The following is a 24,557-nucleotide window of genomic DNA, read 5'->3' as shown; positions in this document are numbered from 1 at the left end:
GCAATCTAACTGAATACTATCTGGAACGATATTGAAGAGTGAAGCAAATCGAGAATGTGAGGGCACACAACGGAACCTCTGAAAAGTGCCACAAGTCCGTGCAAATGCATTTAGTTCCATCTCCTGCCATATTAAAAGGAAACACTCACATTATAAATATTTTAAGCCACAGCAAAAATGTTTCAAAACTATACACCTTCCATAAAGCAATTAAGAGATACATGATAGACCATAGAAAAATATCACAATTTTTTGGGGTTTGCACTGTGCATTCTGTAAGAACTACTTTGCAATTTGAAGCTGTATTTCAAATTTCAGACCCCACAAATACACATCAAGTCAATAAACTCTGCTGAAGCAAGCATTGCGTGCAAAGCCTACATTTTAAACGATGCTGCCTGCCATTTTTGCACACCAGTTTTGAAATGATCAGATCACTAAGGCCAGCTTTTAGTAATTTTTTACCATAATTTCAGATTTTATTTGGGCTGGTGAATCAGTAAAAACAGATTCTCTCCCAGTATTTGAAACCCACTCCCTATTTTTCCACAATTAAATCAAGCTCCAAGGTACGCTTTATATTCAGAATGTCCTAATACACAGTGTGCTGTACACGCTGTGTATAACAAACAAAGCAGTTAACATCACATCACAAGAATGACACATATGCATCTTGGATCCTGGTGTTTCAGCACCAAATTCAATAGAGAATTGTCTTGTGTTTAAAGTCAATATGTAAGAAAAATATATTTAGATATTGACTTGTTTCAACCAACCACAATTTGATTATGGAAAATGATTATATAACTTAACATGCTATATTTAACCACAATTCAAAGCCAAACAGAAATGGTTATATTTACAATTACAATTTTCAGATTTATCCAAATTTGACTTCAATCTGATTCAATTGCTGTCCTAGCCCAAAAGCTTGGTCAACAAAGGAAACGAGACAAAAGTATAAAATTAAATGAAACTGTTCATACACAGGCAAAAAGCAGTAGCAATTCCAAGGACTAGAAGAGATAAAGTGAATGGCAAGGGATGCAAAGTGGTATGGACTATAAAAAGGAAAAAAAAGGAGACAAAAATTGCAAGGAATATCAAGAATAAAAGTACAGGGTTTCTTTTTAAAACAAAACAAACTGAGAGCAAGAGGGTGTCTAAGAGTTATGTGGATCCCTTAATGAAAGGCTAAGATGATATTTTAAGTGGAAATCAGGAAATCATAAAATTTTTTATCAGTTTTCACAGTAGAGTATGAGTTATGATACCAGGGGTGCGAAGAAAACTTGAAAACTTAAATCAAGTGGAAGGGCTAACTAGAATCATTACAGGTAAAAAGAAAATGGTGATGGAGAAATTAATGTCATTAAAGATAGGCAAATCTCCAGGGCCCAATAGTTTTCACCTCAGGGTATTAAAAGATGTAGGTGAGAAAATTGTTGATACATTAGTCATGATCTTAGAAAACTCAAGAATCAGGATTGTCAATCCACTTTTTAAGAAGGGCAAGTGATAAACTAGGAAATTACAGGGCTGGTGGTCCAACCTAGGTTGTTGGGAAGTTACTCAAGTTGGTTATTAGGGACCAGATGACTGAGCAGTTCGACAAATATGGAGGTAATCAGAGAGCGCCAGTATGGATTTGTAAAGAATACGATACGTCTAATAAATCTATTTGAATTTTTTGAGAAAGCGAACGTTAGTTAAGAGAATGTTTATAGATTTTATATGGAGTCCCAGAAAGCATTTCACAAGGTTTCACATAAGAGACTTAAAAATGAAAGTGCTTAGAATTGTAGACAACCCATTGGCTTGGATAGGAAATTGGTTAACAGCTACGACAGAGAAGGGACTGCAGAAATGCACTCAAGTTGAAAGGATGAGATGAGTGGTATTTCACTAAAATCTAGTGGGCAGGTACAAAATATTAATTTGAAAGGTTAATGATATGTTGGCCATTATTTCAAGGTGGTTAAAGTACAAAAAGGCGGAAGTCATACTACAGCTGTAGAGAGCTCTGGCCTGTATTCATCTGGTTTGCTGCATTCAGTCCACCTCAAGAAGGATATATTGACCTTGGATGGGGTGCAGTGCAGATTGACAGGAATGAAATAAAGGTTAAAACAGTTAAAATATGGAAGTGGGTTGTATAGACATGCCTGTATTCCCCTTAAAAAAGGCTAACAGTAATCTAATTGAGGTATTAAAGATGATTAAAGATTTGACAGGATAGATAGAGAGAAATAACTCTCTCTGGTGAGAAAGTCTAGTAAAAAAGGGCATCACCTTAAATTAGAATTAGGCCATTCAGGATGATGTCAGGAAGCACTTATTCACCACAAAGCAGGGAAATGTGGAACACACTCCCAAAAAGCTGTCAAGATTAGGCGAATTGAAAAATTAAATCTATGATAGAAAGATGTCCCAGCAAGTCACTTAGCTGTTCCAAACTGTCATGGCAAAATATAATAAAACAAAACAAAACAAAACGGGCCATTTGGTATTGACCCAGACATCGGATTCGGGCATCAAAGACAAACTCAGCCAAGTCAACTCTGCAAAGTCCTCCTCATTAACATCTGGGGATTTGTCCCAGGTTTGGGGGAGGTGCCCCACAAACTAGCCAAGCAACAGTCTGACATAGTCACACTCTCAGAATCATTCATAAGAACATAGGAAATAGGAGGAATAGGCCATTCGGCCCATCAAGCCTGCCCCGCCATTCAATAAGATCATCGCTGATCTGACCAGGCCTCAACTCCTCTTTCCTGCCAGCTCCTCATAGCCCTCAACTCCCTGATATTTCAAAAATCTATCTCCATCCTCTTTAAATACTTTGTGATCTAGCCTCCACAACTCTCTGGGGTAGAGAATTCCAGACATGCACCACCTCAGAGAAGAAATTCTTTTTCATCTCAGTTTTAAACAAGTGCCCCCTTATTCTGTAACTATGTCCCCTAGTTCAAGATTCCCTGACGAGTGGAAACATCTTAACATCTACCCTGTCAAGCCCCCTCAGAATCTTGTACGTTTCAATAAGATCAACCCTCATTCTTCTAAACGCTAATGAATAAAGGCCTAACCTATTTAGCTGTTCTTGATAAGCCAACCCCTTTATCCCAGAAATTAGCCTAGTGAATCTCTTTTGAATTGCCTCCAGTGCCAGTATATCCTTTCTTAAAAACAGGAACCAAAACTGTACACAGTACTTCAGGTGCATACCAACACCCCGTATTGTTGTAACAAGACTTCTCTATTTTTAAACTCCAAGCCCCTAGCAATACAAGTCAAAATTCAATTTGTCTTCTTAATTACTTGCTGCACCTGCATGCTAACTTTGTGTGTTTCATGCACGAGAACACCCAGATCCCTTTGTGCTGCAAATTTTTTGGAGTGTCTCTCCATTTAATTAATAGTCTGCCTTTTGATTCTTCCTGCCGAAGTGCATGACCTCACTTTCCTAAATTAAACTCCATCTGCCACGTTTTGCCCACTCACTCAACTTATCTATATCCCCTTGCAGATTCCTTATGTCCTCATCACAACATGCCCTTCCACTTGCTTCTGTATCGTCAGCAAATTTACACTCTGTCCCCTCCTCCAAGTCATTAATATAGATAGTAAATAATTGAGGCCCTAGGACTGATCCTTGTGGCACTCCACTAGTTGCCTCTTTCCAACCTGAAAAAGACCCATTAATCCTGACTCTGTCTTGTGTGTTAACCAATCCTCAATCCATGCTAATACATTAACCCCAAAACCATGAGCTCCTATCTTGTGCAATAACCGTTTATGTGGCACCTTATTGAATGCCTTCTGGAAATCCAAATACACTACATCTACTGGTTCTCCTTTATCAACTCTGCTTGCTATATCCTCAAAGAACTCTAGCAAATTTGTCAAACATGATTTCCCTTTCAAAACCATGTTGACTCTGTTTGAACGTGTTAAGCTTTTCTAAATGTCCTGCCATTTCTTCCTTAAGAATGGACTCTAGCACTTTCTCAACGACAGACATTAGGCTTGACTGGCCTATAGTTTCCTTTCAGCCAATGTCCCAAATTCTTCCATCACCACTCTTGGGTATGTCCTGTCCAACCAGGTCAAACTCACCAGAGGCAGCAGCAGCAGAGTGCTGTGTATGGGGGAAAGTGGCCATGGGACCATTGGCTGAGGACCACATGAAGTCTCTTGACATCAGGTAAAATATGGTTAAGAAAACCTACTGATTACCATCAACTTTCCTCAGCTATTTTTTAAATTGATCCAAAGGATATCAGCATCACTGGCAAGCTGAGCATTTAGTACCCATCCCTAATTGCCCTTGAGAAGATGCTGGTGATTCACCTTCTCAACAGAATTACTGGGCTACTTCAGAGTGTAGTTAAGAGTCAACCACATTGCTATTATCCGGGGTCACATGTAGATTGGACTGGGTAAGGATGGCAGATTTTCTTCCCTAAAGGGCATTATGAATTGGATGAATTTTAACAACAATCTGATAATTTCATGGTCACTATTACTGATACTAGCTTGTTACTAAATTCCAGATTTTATTTAATTAACTAGACTTAAACTCCCTAGCTGCTATTGTGGAAATTAAACTCATATCTCTGGATCATTAGTACAGGTCTCTGAATTACTAGTATAATAACATAACTATTATTCTGCTGTAGCAAATGAATCAGTAGTTCTCCACTTTTACCACTACTTGGAAGCACCATCAACGGCATAGATTGCACTCTGGGGTACTTCACTGATCACCACCAAAAGTGGCTTGGTAGCACCACTACTGGGGAGTTGAGTCCTGAGGGACATAGTTTCCAGCCTTGGCTTGCAACAAGTGGCGAGTACACCAACATGAGGGAAAATTTATTTGATCTGATCCTCTGTAATCTACCTGTCAAAGACCCATATATGTCCATGCCAGCATAGTAGAAATGACCACCAGACAGCTCATGTGGGGATGACACCTATCTTCAAGGACACCTTCCATCGTGCATATAGCACTACCATGTGCTAAAATGGGATAGATTCACAACATTTCTAACAGTTCAAAATTGGGCATCCATGAGGTGCTGTGGGCCATCAGCAACAGCACTATATTACATTATTATCCGTAACTTCCTGGTTGGGCATATCCCTTACTCTAGCTTTACCATCAAGCCAGGAGACCAACTCTAATTCAATGACGATTGTAGAAGGGCACACCAGCAGTACCAGGTATTCTTAAAAAGGAGATGCCAACCTGGTAGAGCAACAACACAAAACTACATGCTGCTAAACAGAAGTAGCATGCCATAGACAGAAATAAGTAATCCCATAACCAACGATCAGACTAAAGCTTTACAGCCCTGCCACATCCAGTCTTGAATGGTGGTTCAAAGTGTTGTGGGTGCGCAGTCAATGAATATATTCATGACTGAGATAGATAGATTTTTGAGCACTAAGGGAAACAAGAGATATGAGCAAAGGGCAGGATATAGTTGATGCACAAGTTCAGCCATGACCCCTTAAGTGCAGGAGCAGGCTCAACTGGCAGTATGGTCTACTCCTGTTCTTAGTTCTTATGATTTAAAACAAAGAATCGATTGTAATAATATGTAGCTAAGCTGCCAGACAAGACCATTAGAACAGCATGGTGTTGCAAATTTGAGGGGCTTCTGGCCTGTTGCCCATGGCTGCCCAGCCTCTGAATTCCACAACCTTACTGCCTCACTGTGAAGCTGCAGAAATGAAACAAAGAAATTTTTTGTTCGAAGTTTTCTCATGCATCTCCTGCAGGCAAGCCTCTTGATTCCATATGACACATTATATGTGGACAAAAAATTGGGCAAAGGGCTAAAAAGTGACTATAAGGAACATTGCCTTCATAAGATAATGAAGGACCACTGCACTAAAAAAAATTGGCCACATGCTCCATTTTTTATATTTTCATGTATAAAATCGGGTATCAATTTAAAAAGTTCAGTACTGCCCGCCAAGAATGAATTACTATTATTCTTTACCAAAATTTTAATAAAAAATCCTGGCATTAACGAGCTAATAAATATGCTACACTGTTTTGCTCTATAAGATAGCTCACCTCTCTCAGCTCTAATCTCTGTGCAACAGCTTCCAAACATTCTTGACCTGTGCTTTCAACAGAAAGGGTGAATTCCAGGAATCCATTATCCAGCAGCTGGATCCGCACAACCAAACAGCTCTTACTCGAGACAGTATATCTTCGCGTTCTTTTCAATTTTATCCCAAAAGGTAATGGCATGGCAAAATAAAATTAATTTAAATTTCTTGTACTTCTTCCCTCACTTTGAGCTTCATGCAGAAGTTATCCAACAGCTGATAGAAGATTTATCCACTTGCACCTGGGAAGCATTGCCCTGCAAAACAAAAAGTGGCAAATGAACAGCTGCAAGTGCAGTCTTCCACATTCTTCCAAGGAAATACAATTACAAATGGGATAAGCTCCTAACTTCACAGCAGAAAAGTTATCCCTTTAAGAATTTTCACACCTGGTGAAAATTGAAACTACTAAAGTTACTTTATAGACAAGAAAATAACTCATGGCAAAGATCTGAGCTTGCGATGCTAAATTACTCAAACAAATTCAGCTAGGATCCAGGCCTAGAGATTGCATTTAAACTTAAGAAAATAAGTGCACTGCATTTTTTTTTCACAATAAATACCGCAATCGGCCACAAATCTGTATGTGAAAAGAGACATGGCATATTGAGGAGCTCCACTTGCCATACAACTATTCTACTTGTGAAATCAACTTAATTCACAGATGCAAAGTCAAAATCTGATTACACAACTGCATTTCAAATGTAACAGAGCAATGCAGGAAAAGAGCTCATTAATTAAATACAGTATGAGGCATTTCTCTCAAAACTAAAACCATTTATCTGTGGGAACTGTCAGAGTAACCGAGCCCAGAAAGAGAAAAACTCAGAAGACAAATGTACCAACTAAAATTGGATCTTATAGCCGCAATGAGGTAAAATTAAGTTTTCTTATATCATAAGAAAAAAGTGAAATATGGCTAAATTTAATATTAAAATCACAGTCAGCACAAACTTGGTAGCACATACAAAGTTTTGAAAATACATTCTTTAGTATTATGATAGTATTTATCCTTTGCACTAAAACTACTAACATTGCACTGTGAATTTGAACATTCTAACATGATTTAATGAAGACAAAATGTGGCACCACCCATCCTATCTGAATTCTTGCTATTCAGTTAGTTTTATATTATTCTTCCAATTCAGATTCATTACCCGTAAACAGCAAGCTAGCAGTAATGCCATTAAATATCTTTACTGAGGACAGGCACATAGACTCAGGTAAAAACTTTGTAATTATCAACAATTATCCAACAGCATATAATCAGCATGCATAATATGTGCAGAACATTCACAAACAGCTTTTACTTAAGGTTGAAATTTAGTGTTTACTGTAAATTTATTCTGAAAAATATGCTGCACAGATACATATGAACCAAGAGCAGGTGTAGGCCACTCAGCCTTTCAAGCTGGCTCAGCCATTCAATAAGATCAAGGCTGATCAATTTATAACCTTCCACCGACCCCTGATAACCTTTTAGCTCCTTGTTAATCAAGAATCTATCTAGTTGCGCCTTAAAAATATTCAAAGACTCTGTTTCCACTTTTGAGGAAGAGTGTTCCAAAGACAGGTGTTCTATTTACATTCACTGCTTCATGACAGTGAGGCTAGTCCCAACAAGTAATGACAGTTACTATTCTCCTTGGTCGAACAAGAGGAATTCAGGAAAGCTCTGATCTTCAGGAAGTATGAGACCTGTCACATTCTCCCAGTCTTTCTGGACAATAAATTCAGAAAGCCACAATGAGGGATCAAGTCCAAAAATGTGTGCCTTTAAGGCCAAGGTCCTTCAACATTCATTCTCCTAGAAAGGACAGGATTTGTGAGCCAAGTATCAAGTGTGATCCTGAACTGGCCCTTGAAGATTCTGCTGCAGATGGTGGTTCTCCACATTACTCCATTATCTGGTGGTTTGGTCTTTATCTCAGTCTTTTGACCTGGAAGCAAGCGTGGTACAAAAGGCGTTTTAAAGAATGTTTCAGGTAGTTACAGGGTGGAGGGGGCCTGTTCATGCAGTTTTGAACACATTTGGTTTTTGGAAGAAATACCATACCAGATGAGGCTGGAATTTGGTGCTGGTTAGTAAATCAGCATAATCCATCTGCTAGGAAGGTCGCTTAGTCTGGTGATGCTTGAATCATGCTAGGTTCAGAACCTTCTCATGGTAGGGGGCTTTTCATTGCTCCAGACTGATTTATAAGACCAGAGAAAATTTTCAAAAAGAGATGTAGCCCTCTTTCTAGGTAGATAGCTTTATTACCGGATCGCTTTGCTTTTTGGATCACGGAATAGTGTACTGTATAGGAATGTATAAGCCTGCCATCGCCAACCATTTATGTTACACAGGCAAGTAGCCTCCAGCCTCCATGTGTCTGTGGTAATGGAGTCATGCAGGACATTCCAAAAATACTTAATGGTCCCTACCCTGATCTTCTATTGCTGAAAACCACCAGTAACCCTAATAGAAACTTTAGCTGCCAAACTCCAGTCGCCTTGTTGACCTCCACCCCTCCTCATCAGTTTTATAGCAGGGTTCTTTTGGGTTTAATGATATTCATGTTATCTCAGGATATCTCATTCTTAAATAGACTAGTTGCACCACCATCCTTTGCACCAATCTCTGCCTACTGACCGCCATTTTGGAACTCAGTGACGGAAGCTTTTAGTCATGTACCCACCCCCACCCCACGCCCCCGAAAGGCTTAGTCCATGGCTCTCCCTTGCTCCCTTCACCCATCATCCTCTTCACCTTCAGTCTTTCCACCCCACTCCGACTAGAGCTGTACCTTGAGTGCCTTACCATCCATTCTTAATTAGCACATTCGATTAGGTAATATCACCAACGTCAACACCTCTGTGTTCTTTTGTCTGTGACATTTTTTGATTATCTGCTCCTATCACTGCTTGCTTGTCCCTACAACCACAACACCCCCCTCCACTTCTTCCCGCACCCCCCCCCCGCACCTTAAACCTGCTTATATTTCATCCCTCTCCTTGGATTCACCCAGTTCTGTTGAAGGGTCATGAGGCCTTGAAACGTCAACTCTTTTCTTCTCCACTGATACTGCCAGACCTGCTGTTTTTTTCCAGGTGATTCTGTTTTTGTTTTGGATTTCCAGCATCTACAGTTTTTTGTTTTTATCCTCTTCACCTTCTTTAATGGCTTTCCTCTACCCCTCTGATCATGCTGCTCCCTCTACCAGTTAGCTCCAGAACTCTTCCCCCCCCTCCCTCCCCCTTCTATTGCTTCTGTACATCTCTTCCCCCACCCCTTTCCCTACTACTACTCTACCACAAACTCCCTCTAATCCCTTTGCATTTGGGCTTCAGTTCAACACAATGGTGCTCCTGCTTGTCAGAAAGCAGGAGGGCCAGAAAGAAAGTGTCAGGTTATGAGTCAGATGGTGTCAATGGACTAAATATTTTTTTGAAATACAATCACTTATGTAGACAAATGGCTATTGCTGCAACAATAGCATACTGGTAATGGTACTAGACTAGTAATTCAAAAGCCCAAACTAACGCTCCAGAGACAAGTTCAAATACCACCACGGTAAAAAAATAATAAATTAATAAATCTGGAATAAGAAGTCAGTCTCAATAATAGTGACCATGAAATTACTGAGTTGCCCCAGGAAAAGAAATGTGCCATCTTTAGCTGCCCTGGCCTACATGTGGATCCAGACCCACAGTAGTGTAGTTGACTCTTAACTGTTCTCTGAAACGGTCTAGCAAGTCACTCAGTTGCATCAAACTGCTAGAAATAGCATAGGAAGAATAAAGCCGGGCAGACCACCCAGGATCAACACAGGCACCGGAACTGACAAAGGCACATGCTTCCCAGTTAACCCTAAAAGGTCCCCCTCATCAACTTCTGCGGACTTTTGCCAAAACTGGGAGGGCTGACAGACTGATCAAACAATTGACTGAGAGTCCCACCCATCCAATCATACTTAAAATCAATGTTCCCAGATTCCTCCATCACCATTTCCGGGCATGACCACTGAGGCGGCTTGGGCCACCTCCTAATCTAAGGGGTGCGACTGCCTCCTGGATTAAAGCATCCAGGCAACTACCCCCCCCCTCCCTGATGCCCTGTAATGTCTGCACTTCAGACTCAAGCTCTGAGCTGAAGTTCCTTGAGATGCAGGCACTTACTGCAGATGAGGCTGTCCAGGATCACAATGCTATCTCCAAATTCCTACATGCTACAGTTGAGAACACCACCGGTCCTGCCATCCCCATATAACCTTGCTTTATTCAGTTAAGTACAGGTCAGAGGCAGGGAATTATGTGCCAATTAAGTCACCTCCAGACTCCTCAAATCTTGGTCACCATCTACAAGGCACAAAGGAATACGCTCCTCTCGCTTGGATGAGTTCTGCACTAACACTTAAACTCTACACCATCTAGCGTATCCTGCTTGACCACACTCCATCCAATGCCTTAAACATGCACTCCCCTCCACTGCAATGCAGTGTCAGCAGTGTGTACCATCTACAAGATCCACAACCAGTTTCCTTAAAGCAACAACTGACCCAGAAACCTTCAACAGCACCTTCCAAGCTCTCAATCTCTATTACTTAGAGAACAAGAGCAGCATTCAATTTGAGAACACCATCATCTGCAAGTTATCCTCCAAGTCACACACCCACCTTGGATCTAAATCACCACTCCTCACTGTCGCTGGTCAAAATCCTGGAACTTCATTCCTAACAGTACCATGGGTGTACCTACACCACATGAGCTGTAGCAGATCAAGAAGGGGGCACACCATCACCTTCTCAAGGGTAATTGGGGATGGGCAACACCCACATTCCTTGAATGAATAAAGATCACTTTCTTGAATGTCAAGCAATGCAACAGGGGCTGTATTCATATTATACACATTTTACATTGTTGTACGTAACAGAAGATAAATTAAACAGTAAAAATATTCAAATCTAACATGAAAAGATTAAGAACAAAGGCATTTACAGTGTGTATTAGAAGACCACTAACAAACATTGTAGGCTACATATGGATTGGAGCCAAGTTACTCAGTTGAACCATATCAAATGATTCACGAATTATATTAAAATATTTAAGATACCAAGATTCATGCAACTGCTTGTTGTCCATGGACATCAGGTCTGGAAGCAACAAGGCAGGATGGATTAGGACGGGAAGCAATTGGCACATAAAAGCAGAAGCCTGTCAGAGAGCAAGAGGACCTTGAAAAAAAACGGCAGGTTATGCTCAACTGGTGCCAATGGTGAAATAGTCGAGAGAAACAGCTGTGGTTGCAAGTTAGGACTACTAGGTTTCTTGGACAAGTTGTGGATATAGCAGTAGGTAAATGCAATGTCCTGAAAGAAAGCTTTTTCCTATTATTTGATTGTTCCATCAGAAAATTGAGTCAAGCCTAAATTGAACAGAAATGAAATCTGACAGGCTACAGACATAAACAACTTTGAGACTTTAATTTTCATTTTTACTTTGGAATGGCCATGCTAAAACAACGTTTAGAATGAATGCTTCACAACTGTTTTCTTAATGCAGTAAAATACCAGTTTTAATAAATTTTAAAATTCCAGATTGATTTTTTTTAAAACTGATTTTGAATTCTAAATTTAAATTCTAAAACCACTCTAGCAGATTGGAGATCCTTCTCTGGGTGCTCAATATAAAAATGGCTCTTAAGTCATAAGGTACAAGACACACCTCCAACCAGTGGCTGTATTGCAATGGTTTAAGCTTCCAGAGAATGTAGTATACAATGAGCCTAATTCTTTCTTGAAGCCACTTATATTATTTGCTTCAACAGGCTTACCTGGAAATCTATCCTACCCGTCTATTACTCTTTGTTTAACACAGGCTTGCCTATTTATTGCTAAATTCAATTTGCTCATTTTTGAGCCCTTGACAAGTGTGAAAAATGTGTGGATTAGCTAAAAAGTCCCTAAATTTAGGGACTATGATGCAATTGCATCAAAATCTCTATTCTGACACAAACAAACTCACTCCACATTTTAACCTCATCTCCTGTGATGTGCTACTTAATCAGTTTAGTAGCATTGCGTTCCCTTCTTGCAAAATATACTACGATCCAAAGATACCACAAACCCAAGACGATCCCTAAGCAATGACTCATGCAGCCTCAACACTCATTATTTGCATTCCATCATTCTGTTAATGTTATCCCGTGTCTGTTCTTTACTGTAGCCTTGTACCAGGCTAATGGTTTCAATGTTATATAAAAATCAAAAGGCTATGATGCAATTGCCTCAAAATCTCTATTATGACACAAACCATCTCCACATTCTCAACCTCATCTCCTGTGATGTGCTACTTAATCAGTTTAGTAGCATTGTGTTCCCTTCTTGAAAAAGATATTACAATCCAAAGAATACCACAAATCCAAGACGATGCCCAAGCAAGGACTCACACAGCTTCAACACTTATTATTTGCATTCCATCATTCTGTTAATGTCATCTTGCATCTGTTTTTTTCCTGTAGTCTTGTACTAGGCTAATGGTTTCAATGTTATATAAAAATCAAAAATTCTTTAATCCAAGATAGTTCCATCCAACACCAACCACAGAGTTTATTTCCTACACAATCACAAGCTCACTACTTTGGCACAACAACTGGGCTCCCCCAAGCACATACCCAGCCCCCAAAAAATCCGAATCTTCTGACTATAATTGAAAAGAAAAATATCCTGTGCTTATAACATTGTTAAGAAATGCTCCATAGCAATTTACATAAATCAAGAGGGCACTCAGTAGAATGCAGATTTCTGCCACAATGTCTTACCTCAATGTTTTTACAATTACACAGCTCTTCTGAGGTTTTTCCCTGCTGGGTTGATGCTAACTACAAAATTGTAAAAGGAAATCTTTTTATTAAGAGTTCTGTCTCACTGAGGAGGTTTAAGACCAATCCACATCCAACAATGCGCACTGTAAACTCTACTCATAGTTCGACAGCTGTGACAAATTGCACCACAGAAGCTGAAACAATCCACAACATTGTGAATAAAACCCACAAGTTTCTATACAAGAAAGTCAATTTGTCCTACCTCCCAGAGTTAATGGATCCTTTAAAAAATTCCAGGATCAGAATCCACATCTTTGCCAAAAGCTAGTCAATTCTTCCTGGAGCCATATCCTGTGTACAAGTTTTATTGAAATCCATTCATTAGGTTTTTTTTATTCATTCATGGGATGTGGGCTGGGTCAGCATTTATTGCCCATCCCTAGTTGCCCTTGAGAAGATGGTGGTGAGCTGCCTTCTTGAACCACTGCAGTCCATTTGTGATGTATTGTTTGCAGACTAATCGGCAGGCTAACACCTTCAGTGGTGGATGTAATGAATTAAGGTTGGACAGTGGAACTTATCAGTCAACTCCATTCCACTTTGAAAGAAGTTTGCTATAATGGGAACTTTTGCTTCTGTGCTCATTTTCTACTGTGCATTCCATTCATGTTTTGTGGCTTTTTAGCCAATCTATATCAAACCTTGTCAAAATAACAAAACAGAGGAAAGGATTCTAAACTCAAACAATAGATTAAAATCAAAACAGCACACAATGCTAAACTGAATACTAAATCTAATCTCACTTCAAAGGTTAATAAACTAGTGCATGCTCATCACGTTGAAATGTTGTAAAACAAATCATTTTAACACTTTACAGTTGTTTGAAAACACTTTAAAAGTATTGCTATCATGCATGTAACAAATTCAGCAACCCAGTCACCTCGAGCTGCTTTCTGTCTGGGTTCTTCATGGAATGGCGTGTAGCCTTGAGCCAGAAACAGTAATAAATACTATAAACCCTAATTATTCAAGCATATTTCAGATTCAGATCAGTTCCAGGTGTCTGGATCTGGCTCCTTTGGGCATCAGAATTTCAAGGGATAAGAAAAGCTTTTGCCTCAGAAACTATAACATTCATGTTTGCTTTTCCTCTGCAACGAAACATCAAGCTGTCCTGACACAGCGAAAAAAATAATGCTAAACACTTCTTTAGAAGAGAAAGGAGGTTGGGATCCAATTACCAGCCCAGGAAAACACAAGTGTGTTATAATGTTGCTAATTACAATCAACGCACATGTGGTTCTTCATCTGCACATTGTTGAGCAACTCACTTGGCCTTGTTAAAATACACAAATAAAATCAGAGAATCATTGCAGCTGCCTACTTTGGAGAACTTTTAGATCAATCATATCCGAATTGTTACCCACAAATACCCCTGTAGTAAATTTATTGTAATGCTTAAACAATGGTTCTCTTGGCCAGTGACACTCTAAAAATGTTTGAGAAATGCTGCTAGTGGAGCTTCTCAAGGCAGATGCAACACTCCAAGATGTTGCTGTCTGCACTAATTTCTGTTAGATGAGATTATGTCCACTCCTGAGAGCAATACGCAAGAGGAGGAGCAGCGTTGCAGAGAGGAAAATGAAGAGAGGTGGTACAATGACATGGCTTTGTCCTACCCCAGCTTTCACAGCTGTGGAGTTTGTGGTGGTTCCCTTGGCGAGGGTCAAAGTTTGCATGTCACCGTGAAGTAGACAGAGGATGGTGAAAAATCTCTGAGAGCAACCAAATTTGAGGATACTCCATAAGCATTTGCAGTTGACAGTCAAAGGTTTCTGTGAGGTCGATAAAGGCCATGTACAATGGTTGGTGCCGTTCCTTGCACTTTTCTTGAATTTGCTGCCAAGCAAAGGTCATGTTTGTGGTGCTTCTCAATGGATGAAAACCATACCAGAAAGAGTTCCTTGGCCACTGGGAGGAGGATCCTACGATGATCTTCCCTATGTCAAGAGGCAGGGAGACTCCTCTGTCATCACCACAATTGGACTTGTCTCCTTTCTTGACGATCGTCAAGATCATAGCATCCCTGAGATCCCCTGGCATGCATGAGGTGTGCAGGGGTGCCAGGAGTGGATTGCTGCCATGTTTCAGAATTTCAACAGGGATTCCATAAGCTCCAGGGGCTTTGTTGTTTTTCAGCTGTCGAATGGCTTTTTCAACTTCGCTCTGGATTGGGGTAGCACCAAGACAGAGCCAGACAAGGTATTGAGGAATAGTGTTGAGGTAGCTCGAATCAAAGAGAGTGTTGGTTGAGGAGTTCTTCAAAATGTTCTCTCCAGCGAGCACTGACTGCCTCCATGAGCTTGATGAGCTCTTCCTCATGCTCCACTCCGAGCAGGATGGGCCCTTCAGTGCTTGCGCCATAGATCATCTGACAGCACTGAAAAAACCAAGCACGTCATTGGTATCTGCAAGTTGTTGGATCTCCCACACACTTGAAAAGAAAAACTATTCAACCTAAGGCACCTTCAGTCCAAAACTAAAATCACTCCAATCTCAGAGCTTCAGCATGCAGGTGACACTGGTGTGCGCTTACTCAGAAACTGAGCTCCAGGTCACTGTCAACTCCTTCTCCAAACCGTATGAGAATATGGCACTGTCACTTAACACCCAGAAAACCAAGGTCCTCTTTCAACCCTCTTCCACAACAAAACATCTCCCGCCATTGATTAAGATCAACAACGAATCATGGAAAATTCCTATATCTGGGAAGCTTCCTCTTGACGAAGGCATCCATCGCCTCCAATGTGCCAGCTCAGCCTTCGGCCAACTGAGGAGAAGAATATTTGAGAACCAGAAACTCAAACCCAAGGGGCAGTGATCCCCATGCTCCTATATACTTTGAAGATTTGGACGACCTACAGCAGGCACCTCAAAGCACTGGAGAAGTATCACAAGCAGTGTCTTCACAGGATTATCAAATCCAGAGACAAGAAAAGTGATCCAACATCAACGTCCTCTCCCAAGCCAACTTGCCTACCAAGATGCTAATCGCTGAAAACCAGCTCAGCTGGGAAGAAATGTCATTTGTATGCCTGACACCAGACCCCCGAAGCAACTGCTCTACTCTGAACTCAGCTGTGGCAGAAGAATCACCGGAGGACAACAGAAACATTTTAGGGATGCCCAAAAAAGATCCCTGAAGAGATCAAACATACCTGCTGACTCCTGAAAGATCCTGGCTTGTGACTGGCCAAAATGGAGAAGGATCATTTGGATAGGCACCAAACACATCAAAAAACTTCGTTAGGAACGTGCAGAGACAAAGTCAAAGTGTCAGAGGAAGGACACAAACCTCCAAACAACCCTTCTCCAACCCTTCCAGCGTCACCTGCCTCACAATAGCAAAGCCTGCAAATTGTGCATTGGACTTATCAGCCATTTCAAAACTCTCAAACCAGAGTGGAAGCAAGTCATCCTCAATCCTGAGGGACTGCCTAAGGAGGAGGAGGAGGAGAAAAGTTAGATGAGATGTTGAAACCCAACAATCTCAAAGCGAATGAGACAATGTCAAGAAGATCCAAGATCCTGGTTCAGCTGCAAGAAAATAATACAAATACCATTCTTATCAATGTGCCAACTGCAACTGAATCTCTTTTTGAAAATGAACATGACAAATGAGAGCTAATGGATATAGCTAATCAGATTTGGAAATATGTAATGGGACTCTGTATTCATGGAACTCATCTTTGCAACCTTGATCAGACTGGTGCTACATATCAGTGACAAGAGAATGAGATAATAAAGATTTAAAAATTCATGCTGAATTTGAATAGACCAATAATGGTATCAGAAAATATATCCAAGATGTTTCACTAGAGATAAAGCTCAATTATAAGTAGCGAAGTTAGACTTCCGTACGTTTTAACATATGCCTATGATCACCTTCTACACAAGTTGTAAAGTGTCTTGAACAACATACAACCCGAAATAAGAAGTCACATTTCAGTTCCCACAAACAATGCATGTGAAGAGATTATTAATAATCAAAACAGGAAGAACTGGAAAATCTGAGCAGGTCTGGCAGCCTCTATGAAGAGTGAAACAGAGTTAACATTCCAAGTCCAATATGACTCTTCTTCAGAGAGGAGTCATATTGGACTTGGAACGTGAACTCTCTCCCCACAAATGCTGACAGACCTACTGAGTTTTGCCAGCACTGCTTTTATTTCAGATCTCCAGCATCCACAGTATTTTGCTTTTATTGTAGTGAAGAGGTTATTGGTCTGCTGTCAGATCATGAGTGTCGAAATTAAATCAATCATACAATACAAAGCTTCTACATGTACTAAGGATCATCAGAAGAAAACTATTATAATGTGGAATTTTCTTGTGGTGTGTTTGGAAACAGCATATCTAAAGAAAATAAATTTCAAAAACATTCAAAGGAAGAAAACATGACTATAGAAACAGCTTAAGTTTTTCAATGTAAGTACCTTAAAGGGGAAAACACACATTTGTTTTTAACTGTTATTTCTTTCAACTCCCATTTCCTTCTGAAATCATAACATGTCTCCTCTTCCACCACCCTGGTAGGTAGCAAGTGCCAGATCATTACCACTTATTGCACAAAAAGTTCTTCCTCACATCCCACCCCATGTCTTTGTCCAAAACTTTCAATCCATATCACCTAGTCCTTGAACCATCAGCTAATGGTAACAGCTTTTCTTTGTCCTCCTTATCTAAACTTGTCATAATCTTGTTCACCTCTTGTACATCTCAATCTCCTTTGGTCCAAGGAGAACAACCTCAGCTTCTCCACTCTAGCCCTGTAACCAAGTCCCTCAACCCTTGAACCATTCTGGTAAATCTCCTTTCATCCCTCAAAAGAACCCTTAGATCCAGTGTGGTGACCAAAACTAAACATAATACTCCAGTTGTGGCCTAACCAGAGCTTTTTAAAGATTCAGAATAACTTGCCTACTTTTGTACTCAATACCTTTATTTATAAAGCCCAAGATCCAATATGCTTTGTTAACAACACACTCAATATGCTCTATCACCTAATTTCCATACACACAATAATTAGCATTGCCTTTTTATGGTCATCAACAAAACATCAGTGAGATCATTCATTTTCTTTCCTAATTCAATTGGTATTTTTCTTAAAACTGAACATTAATATGAACAAAATCACTTTTGTTCTCAGCTTAAACCAGGTCCTAAAGTTTATTGAACACAATGTAAAAGGAATGTAAGCAGAACATTATATTCTCACACACACACAATAAATTTTACACAAAATTTCTGGAATTTATCCTTTTCAAAATGACTTGAAGAAAACCTAAAGAATGGTGTTTAGGAAATTAGGTACATTAATCATGCTCAGACTGCATAATTCAAATTCAACTTAGTCACTACTGGGGGGGAGGGGGTCAAGTCTAAGCTAATATTTCAAAGACCTGAGGTCTTCAGGTTAAAAACAGTGGAATGAGGAGGTAGCTCAAATAGAATGAGTTGGGTTAAAATGTATGCATGGAAGGGAATGATAGATGAAATTGAATGCAGGCAAATGTAAAGTGCTCTTTGAAAGAGTTGTCCAATTTAGTCTCACACCCCAGTTTTAGCACCATAACCTTGAAAATTAGCTCTTTGGGTATACTGTCTATAAGAAGTTACTAAAGAATATGGTTTCCCCATCCTTTCAAGTAGTGCATTCCAGATCGCAACGTTGTATGCGAAGAAATTTCGCCTCTTGTTCTTTTGTTAATTATTTCAAATCTATTACTTCTGGTTACCAAACCACTTGACAGACAAAACAGGTTCTCCCTACTTACTCTATCAAAACTCCTTCAATTTTGAACACCTCCATTAGGCCTCTCATTGATCTTCTCTGTCGTAGGGAGAACAATCCCACTTCTCCAATCTCTCCACATAACCTAAGTCCCTCATCTCTGGTATCATCCTGGTAAACCTTCTCTGTATCCACTCCAGGCCTTGACATTGTTCCTAAAGTTTTATTACAAGGTTTGGTCAACATAGATGCAAACTAGTGGATGCGCACAAAGGAAATACACTTGGGATCAACCAAGAAGAACGGGATAGTTCTTACCTATAATTATTTTGTTTTATTCATTCATGGGCATGCAGCCTCTTTAATCCCATTCCTAAATGCCCTTGTACAAAGGGAATTTACGAGTCAACCACATTGCTATGGGTCTGGAGTCACATGTAGGCCAGACCAGGTAAGAACAGCAGATTTGCTTCCCTAAAGGGCATTAGTGAACCAGATGGGTTTCCATGGTCATCGTTAGACTTTTAAGTCTAACTTACGTTGAATTCAAATTCTACCATCTGCCATGGTGCCCAGAGCATTACCCTGGGTCTCTGGAATACCAGTCCATTGATAATACCACTACGCCACCGCCTTCCCTCATTAGAAACGGACCAACATTAATCTTGCTGGAAAGTTTCCTTATGCTGCAAATTCAGTCATCTTCAGTTAAAATAAAAGTTTTACTTGAACTATGTAAACTTATGAATATCAAGTTTCAAAAAACTTAAACACCTCAACAGACGAAAGCACACAAAAACATCATCAACTCTCTTGTTGACTTTCACAAAGGGTTAAGAGTATACTGGGACCCCAGATTGTGCTGTTTCACAGCTAGGTCTTTTGCTGGTGCCTAGCACACAGGCTTGAATCCTGTCAGTGCCGGGGCCAATACTGCATGCACATCCCTACAGATTCTAGGCCAGGTGCTCCAAAATAAATTAATAACACAAGTGCTGTGTAAACTCAACCAAATAAATAGCTGCTTTTAATTTTTCTTTTTAAAAGTGGGTGGCTGTGTCCATAGTCAGTGGAAGGCTTATGGCCACATTCACAGGAAGTTTTGGGATCTAAGGCAGAACCGTGTTACACTGAGTTTCAGACTACAGCAGACTATTATAATAACATTTATATAGCGCCTTAAACACAACAAAACACTCCAAAAGCGCTTCACAGAAGCATTACAAAACAAAGTATGATATTGAGCCATGTAAGGAAACGGTGGGTCAGGTGACCAAAAGCTTGGTCAATTGAAGATTTTATGATGTGTCTTAAAGGAGGCAAGCAAAGTGGACAGGTAGAGGGGTGCAGGGAGGGAATTTCAGGGTTTGGGGCCTAGGCAACTGAAGGTGCAGCCACCAATGGAGGAGCAATTATGATTGGGAATGCACAAAAGGCCAGAATTAGAGGAGCACAGATACTTTGCAGGGTTGTGGGCTTGCAGGAGATCACAGAGAAATTTATAGCAGGGTTCCGCTATATATGCGGATTGCACCAAAAGACAATGGCTCATAATTTCTACTTACAAAGTTTTTTAAGTGAACATGAAAATTGTATTTGGTGTTAAAAATCCCAATATAAAAAAGCTTTACCCAAGACAAAAATAATGCTGAATCAATGATTTCAAAAGAAAATTGTATAGGCACAAGAGAAATAAACTTGCAGGGCTACAGGGATAGACTGTGAGTGTGGGAAGACTTCTCCACAGAGAGCTGACATGGCCTCAATGGGCTAAATGGTCTCCTTCTGTGCCATTATGACTCAATCCATGTTAAAGCACAACCATCTGATTTAAATTCTCTGATGTGTTTAGTGACGTGTACAAAGGTTTTGGGGTTGTCAATTTCCAATTTCTAAAATGAACCGTATTTCATGGCAAGATAGCGCATGAAGAAGTACTTATCTAGTCCATCCTAACTCACAATTTTGTTAGAGGTATGCTAGACATTTTGAATAATGCAGCAATAATCAGTGCTGATTCTGAGACAAGCAAATTGTTTTTGTTTTAACATTCGAGAGATCCTATTTTCTAAAAATCTTAATTTTAAAAACAAAATTAAAACAAACCCACTCGCAGAAGCAGCAGGATCTAAACAAATATATTTTACTATAGAATACTGGAGGGGAGACAAAAGGAAAGTTTAGAGAACAGCAACAGGTGCGACATTTAAAGAGTGTTAAACATACTGACACCGCATATTTCAAAACAGTACAAACACCGCCAAGCATGTAGACAATGTGATGGCTGAACAACAGCATTCCTGGCGGAGCTCAGCAAGCTTTCTGGATAATAGAGCAATCAGGAAACCTCAGTTCAAGTGTCACATAGGCTACATCCCTCCTCCCCATTTAAACCACGCGAGCCATGAAACACCCATAAACTGCATCCACTTCAATTCTCAGCCGGGCGGGGCTGTTTATCATTGAGGGCCGCTCAAGACCACAGGAATGTCAATACAATATCAACACAACCCGGTGCGGGGAAGGAGGACACAGACAGGAGGAAGGGGGAACATGGGCTGGTACCCACTGCCAGCTTACCTACTTCACATATTCCAGAAAGATCTCTCCTCGCAGCTGCTCCACAGGACAATCAGCCAGTAGCCCGACACCTCCCCATTCCGGCTATTGTCCCTCCGCGCCGCCCGCCTCACCACAACAACATCTCCATCCGCGCGGACCGCCTCACCACAACAACATCGTCCTCCGCGCGGACCGCCTCACCACCACAGCAACGCGCGCACTTCCACCTCCCTGCTCACATCCACCCCAGGATTCCTCCGCCACACTACTTTCAAACTCGCACTTCGACGGCTGGCACATTTGGAGAGGGAGTGGATGGCTTTCGGTTTGTCCCTGGGTGGTTTAGTGAATGTTTTATTTTAAGGAAAATGTTTATTTTTTTGGGGGGTGATGGCGTTCGTCGCAGCTTCCCTATTTGTGGAGTGATACTGGGAGCTGGGCGGCTGTGGTGCTGAAGAGTCCATTACCTCAGACAAGTGGAATGTAATGTGCACAGAGAATGCATGGCATGGGACAGCTGGCTTCAGGGCTGACACTGGCATCAAGCTGCTTGTCACAAACATATTTAGCTCGTTTTATTTCGTTGCTACTCTGACCAGCGCACATATCAGTCTTATGGTTAAGCCAAGATGCTGTGGAGTCTGGAAATCTGAGGTTAAATTAAAAATAAACAGAAAATGCTGGAAACACTCAGCAGGTCTAGCAGCACCTGTGGAGAGAGAAACAGAGTTTGTTTCATATGGTTACTGCCCTAAAACCTTTATTTACATACAATGTCATCAGAGGTCACATCATGGCAAGCCAGTGTACAAAAGGTATTTATCCAAACATCCATGCATTTGCTATAATTTGCATGTTACTCAACATACAGAGTCCATGAAGAAAATTATTACGCATGAACAAAACTGTTCTTTCCGGTCTGTTCCAATTTCACTTGTCCCAGCACATGCATTGCGCACAAACTTTAAAGCGTTCAGGTCTTCTTGTGGTATGTGGGCAAGTTGTTGCTCTGTTCACCTGATGTCTGCTAGTTCCTGGAGTGACATTGCTTCTCTGGGGAATTTTGTTGCTGAACTTCGCAGTAATTGTTACTGCCAATCCGTTACATTTGTTGGGGAACTGTTGGTTCTGATGGTTGTACAGTTTCCCCGTATATGATCAAGGTGACAATGTCTCTACACAGGTCCCAGGATGCCAAGTGGGCTGACTTGTTGGGGGCATTGAATGTTTGCATGCTGACCAGCTCTCCTACCCTCAACTCTGGCAATGATTTGGCAGGTTTATTAAAGTGAAATTTGGCTTTCTGTCATTTTACTTTGATTTTGACAATCGCTTCTGTTACTACTGGTTTCAGCAGTTTTTTTATCTATTGGAAGAATAGTCTGAGTGTGGCATAATATTAGTTGCCAGACTGGACAACTTTCCACACCAAAATGAATCACTTAAATCTGTATCCTTGGGTTCTCAATCTTTCCTCCCTATCTATTCTGTCCAGACTCCTCGTGATTTTGAATACCTCTATCAAATCTCCTCTCAACCTTCTCTTCTCCGAAGAGAACAGTCCCAATTTCTCCAGTCTTTTTACATAACTGATGTTCCTAATCCATGCGCCCTTATGTATCTTTTCTGCACCCTCTCTGATGCCTTCATATCCTTCCTAAAGTGTAGTGCCCTGAATCAGACGCAATACTACAGTTGAGGCCAAACCAGTACTCTATTTATAAAGCACAGGATGCTGTATGCTCTATTAATGGCTCTCTCAACCTATCCTGCCACCTTCAATGATTATTGGATATATACACCCATGTCCCTCTGCCCCTGCACCCACTTTAGAATTTTATTTATAAGCCAACCAAAATGCAACACTTCATACTTCTCTGCATTAAGTTTCATCTGCCACTTGTCTGCCCATTTCACCAACTTATCTATATCCTTTTGAAATTACATACGAACACACAAAGTAGGAGCAGGAGTATGCCAGTCGGCCCTTCAAGTCTGCTCTGCCATTCAATAAGATCATGGCTGATCCGATTGTAACCTCACTCCACATTCTTGCCTACCCCTGAGAACCTTTCACGCCCCCTTGCTTATCAAGAATCTTATCTACCTCTGCCTTTAAAATATTCAAAGACTCTGCTTTCACTACTTTTGAGGAAGAGAGTTCCAGAGACTCACAAACCGCTGAGAGAAAAAAAATTCTCCTCATCTCTGTCCTAAATGGTCAACCCTTTATTTTTAAACAGTGGCTCCTAGTACTAGATTCTCCCACAACAGGAAACATCATCTCCACATTGAGCCTGTCAAGACCCCTCAGGATCTTATATGTTTCAATCAAGTCTCTTGTTACTCTTCTAAATTCCAGCAAATACAAGCTTAGTCTGTCCAACCTTTCCTCATAAGATAACTCGCCCAATCCAGATATTAATTTAGTAAACCTTCTCTGAACTGCTTCCAATGCACTTATGGCCTTCCTTAAATAAGAAGACCAATACTGCACACAGTACTCCAGATGTGGTCTCACCAATGCCCTGTATAACTGAAGCATAACCTCCTTACTTTTGTATTAATTCCTCTCGCAATATATGATAACATTCTATTAGCTTTCTTAATTATTTGCTGTACGTGCATTCTAGCCTTTTGTGATTCATGCACTGCTCTGCAATCTCACTCCATTTAGATAATGAGCTTCTTATTATTCTTCCTGCTAAAATAGACAATTTCATGCTTTCCCACATTATACTCTATTTGGCAGGTCTTTACCCACTCACTTAACCTATCTATATCCTTTTGTAGCCTCCTTATGTCTTCTTCAGATCCTACTGCTCTACCAATCTTTATGTCATCAGAAAATTTAGCAACCATACCTTTGGTCCCTTCATCCAAGTAATTTATATAAATTGTAAAAAGTTGAGGCTCCAGCACTGATCCCTGTGGCACACCATTCATTACATCTTACCAACCAGAAAAAGACCCATTTATGCCTACCCACTGTTTCCTGTTAGCTTGCCAATCTTCTATCCATACCATTATGTTAACCCCTACACCATGAGCTTTTACTTCTCGCAATAACCTTACAAGTGCCTTCTGGAAATCCAAATACAGTATATACACCAGTTCCCCTCTATCCACAGCATATGTTACCTCTTCAAAGAACTCCAATAAATTGGTTAAACATGATTTCTCTTTCACAAATTCATGTTTTCTCTGCCTGATTGCCCTGAATTTGTCCTGCTATAACATTTTTAATAATAACTTGTCCTGTACACC

The 24,557-nt window shown here is 40.4% G+C and overlaps 1 protein-coding gene across 3 annotated transcripts in view; it reads right to left on the bottom strand.

The window, feature by feature from the left end:
* ptpn21 (protein tyrosine phosphatase non-receptor type 21) overlaps positions 1–21,452 on the bottom strand; it is an 86,775-nt gene extending 65,323 nt beyond the window's left edge. Inside the window, exons 1-3 of one of the 3 annotated variants that reach the window (XM_041214522.1) lie at positions 21,309–21,435; positions 18,772–18,943; positions 6,092–6,386 (exon numbers count right to left, since the gene is read on the bottom strand). In XM_041214522.1, coding sequence (XP_041070456.1) covers positions 6,092–6,271 — 180 coding nt within the window. In that variant the 5' untranslated portion in view covers positions 6,272–6,386; positions 18,772–18,943; positions 21,309–21,435. Of the gene's footprint in view, positions 1–6,091; positions 6,387–18,771; positions 18,944–21,308 lie in introns of all 3 variants that reach the window. The other 2 variants (XM_041214521.1, XM_041214520.1) reach the window with 2 other exon arrangements.
* Between the last annotated feature and the right edge of the window lie 3,105 nt (positions 21,453–24,557).

Source organism: Carcharodon carcharias, chromosome 20 (assembly GCF_017639515.1).
Source record: "Carcharodon carcharias isolate sCarCar2 chromosome 20, sCarCar2.pri, whole genome shotgun sequence".
NCBI lineage: Eukaryota > Metazoa > Chordata > Chondrichthyes > Lamniformes > Lamnidae > Carcharodon > Carcharodon carcharias.
The sequence above is the reverse complement of the archived record's forward strand: the minus strand, read 5'-3'. Positions and strand labels throughout refer to the sequence as shown.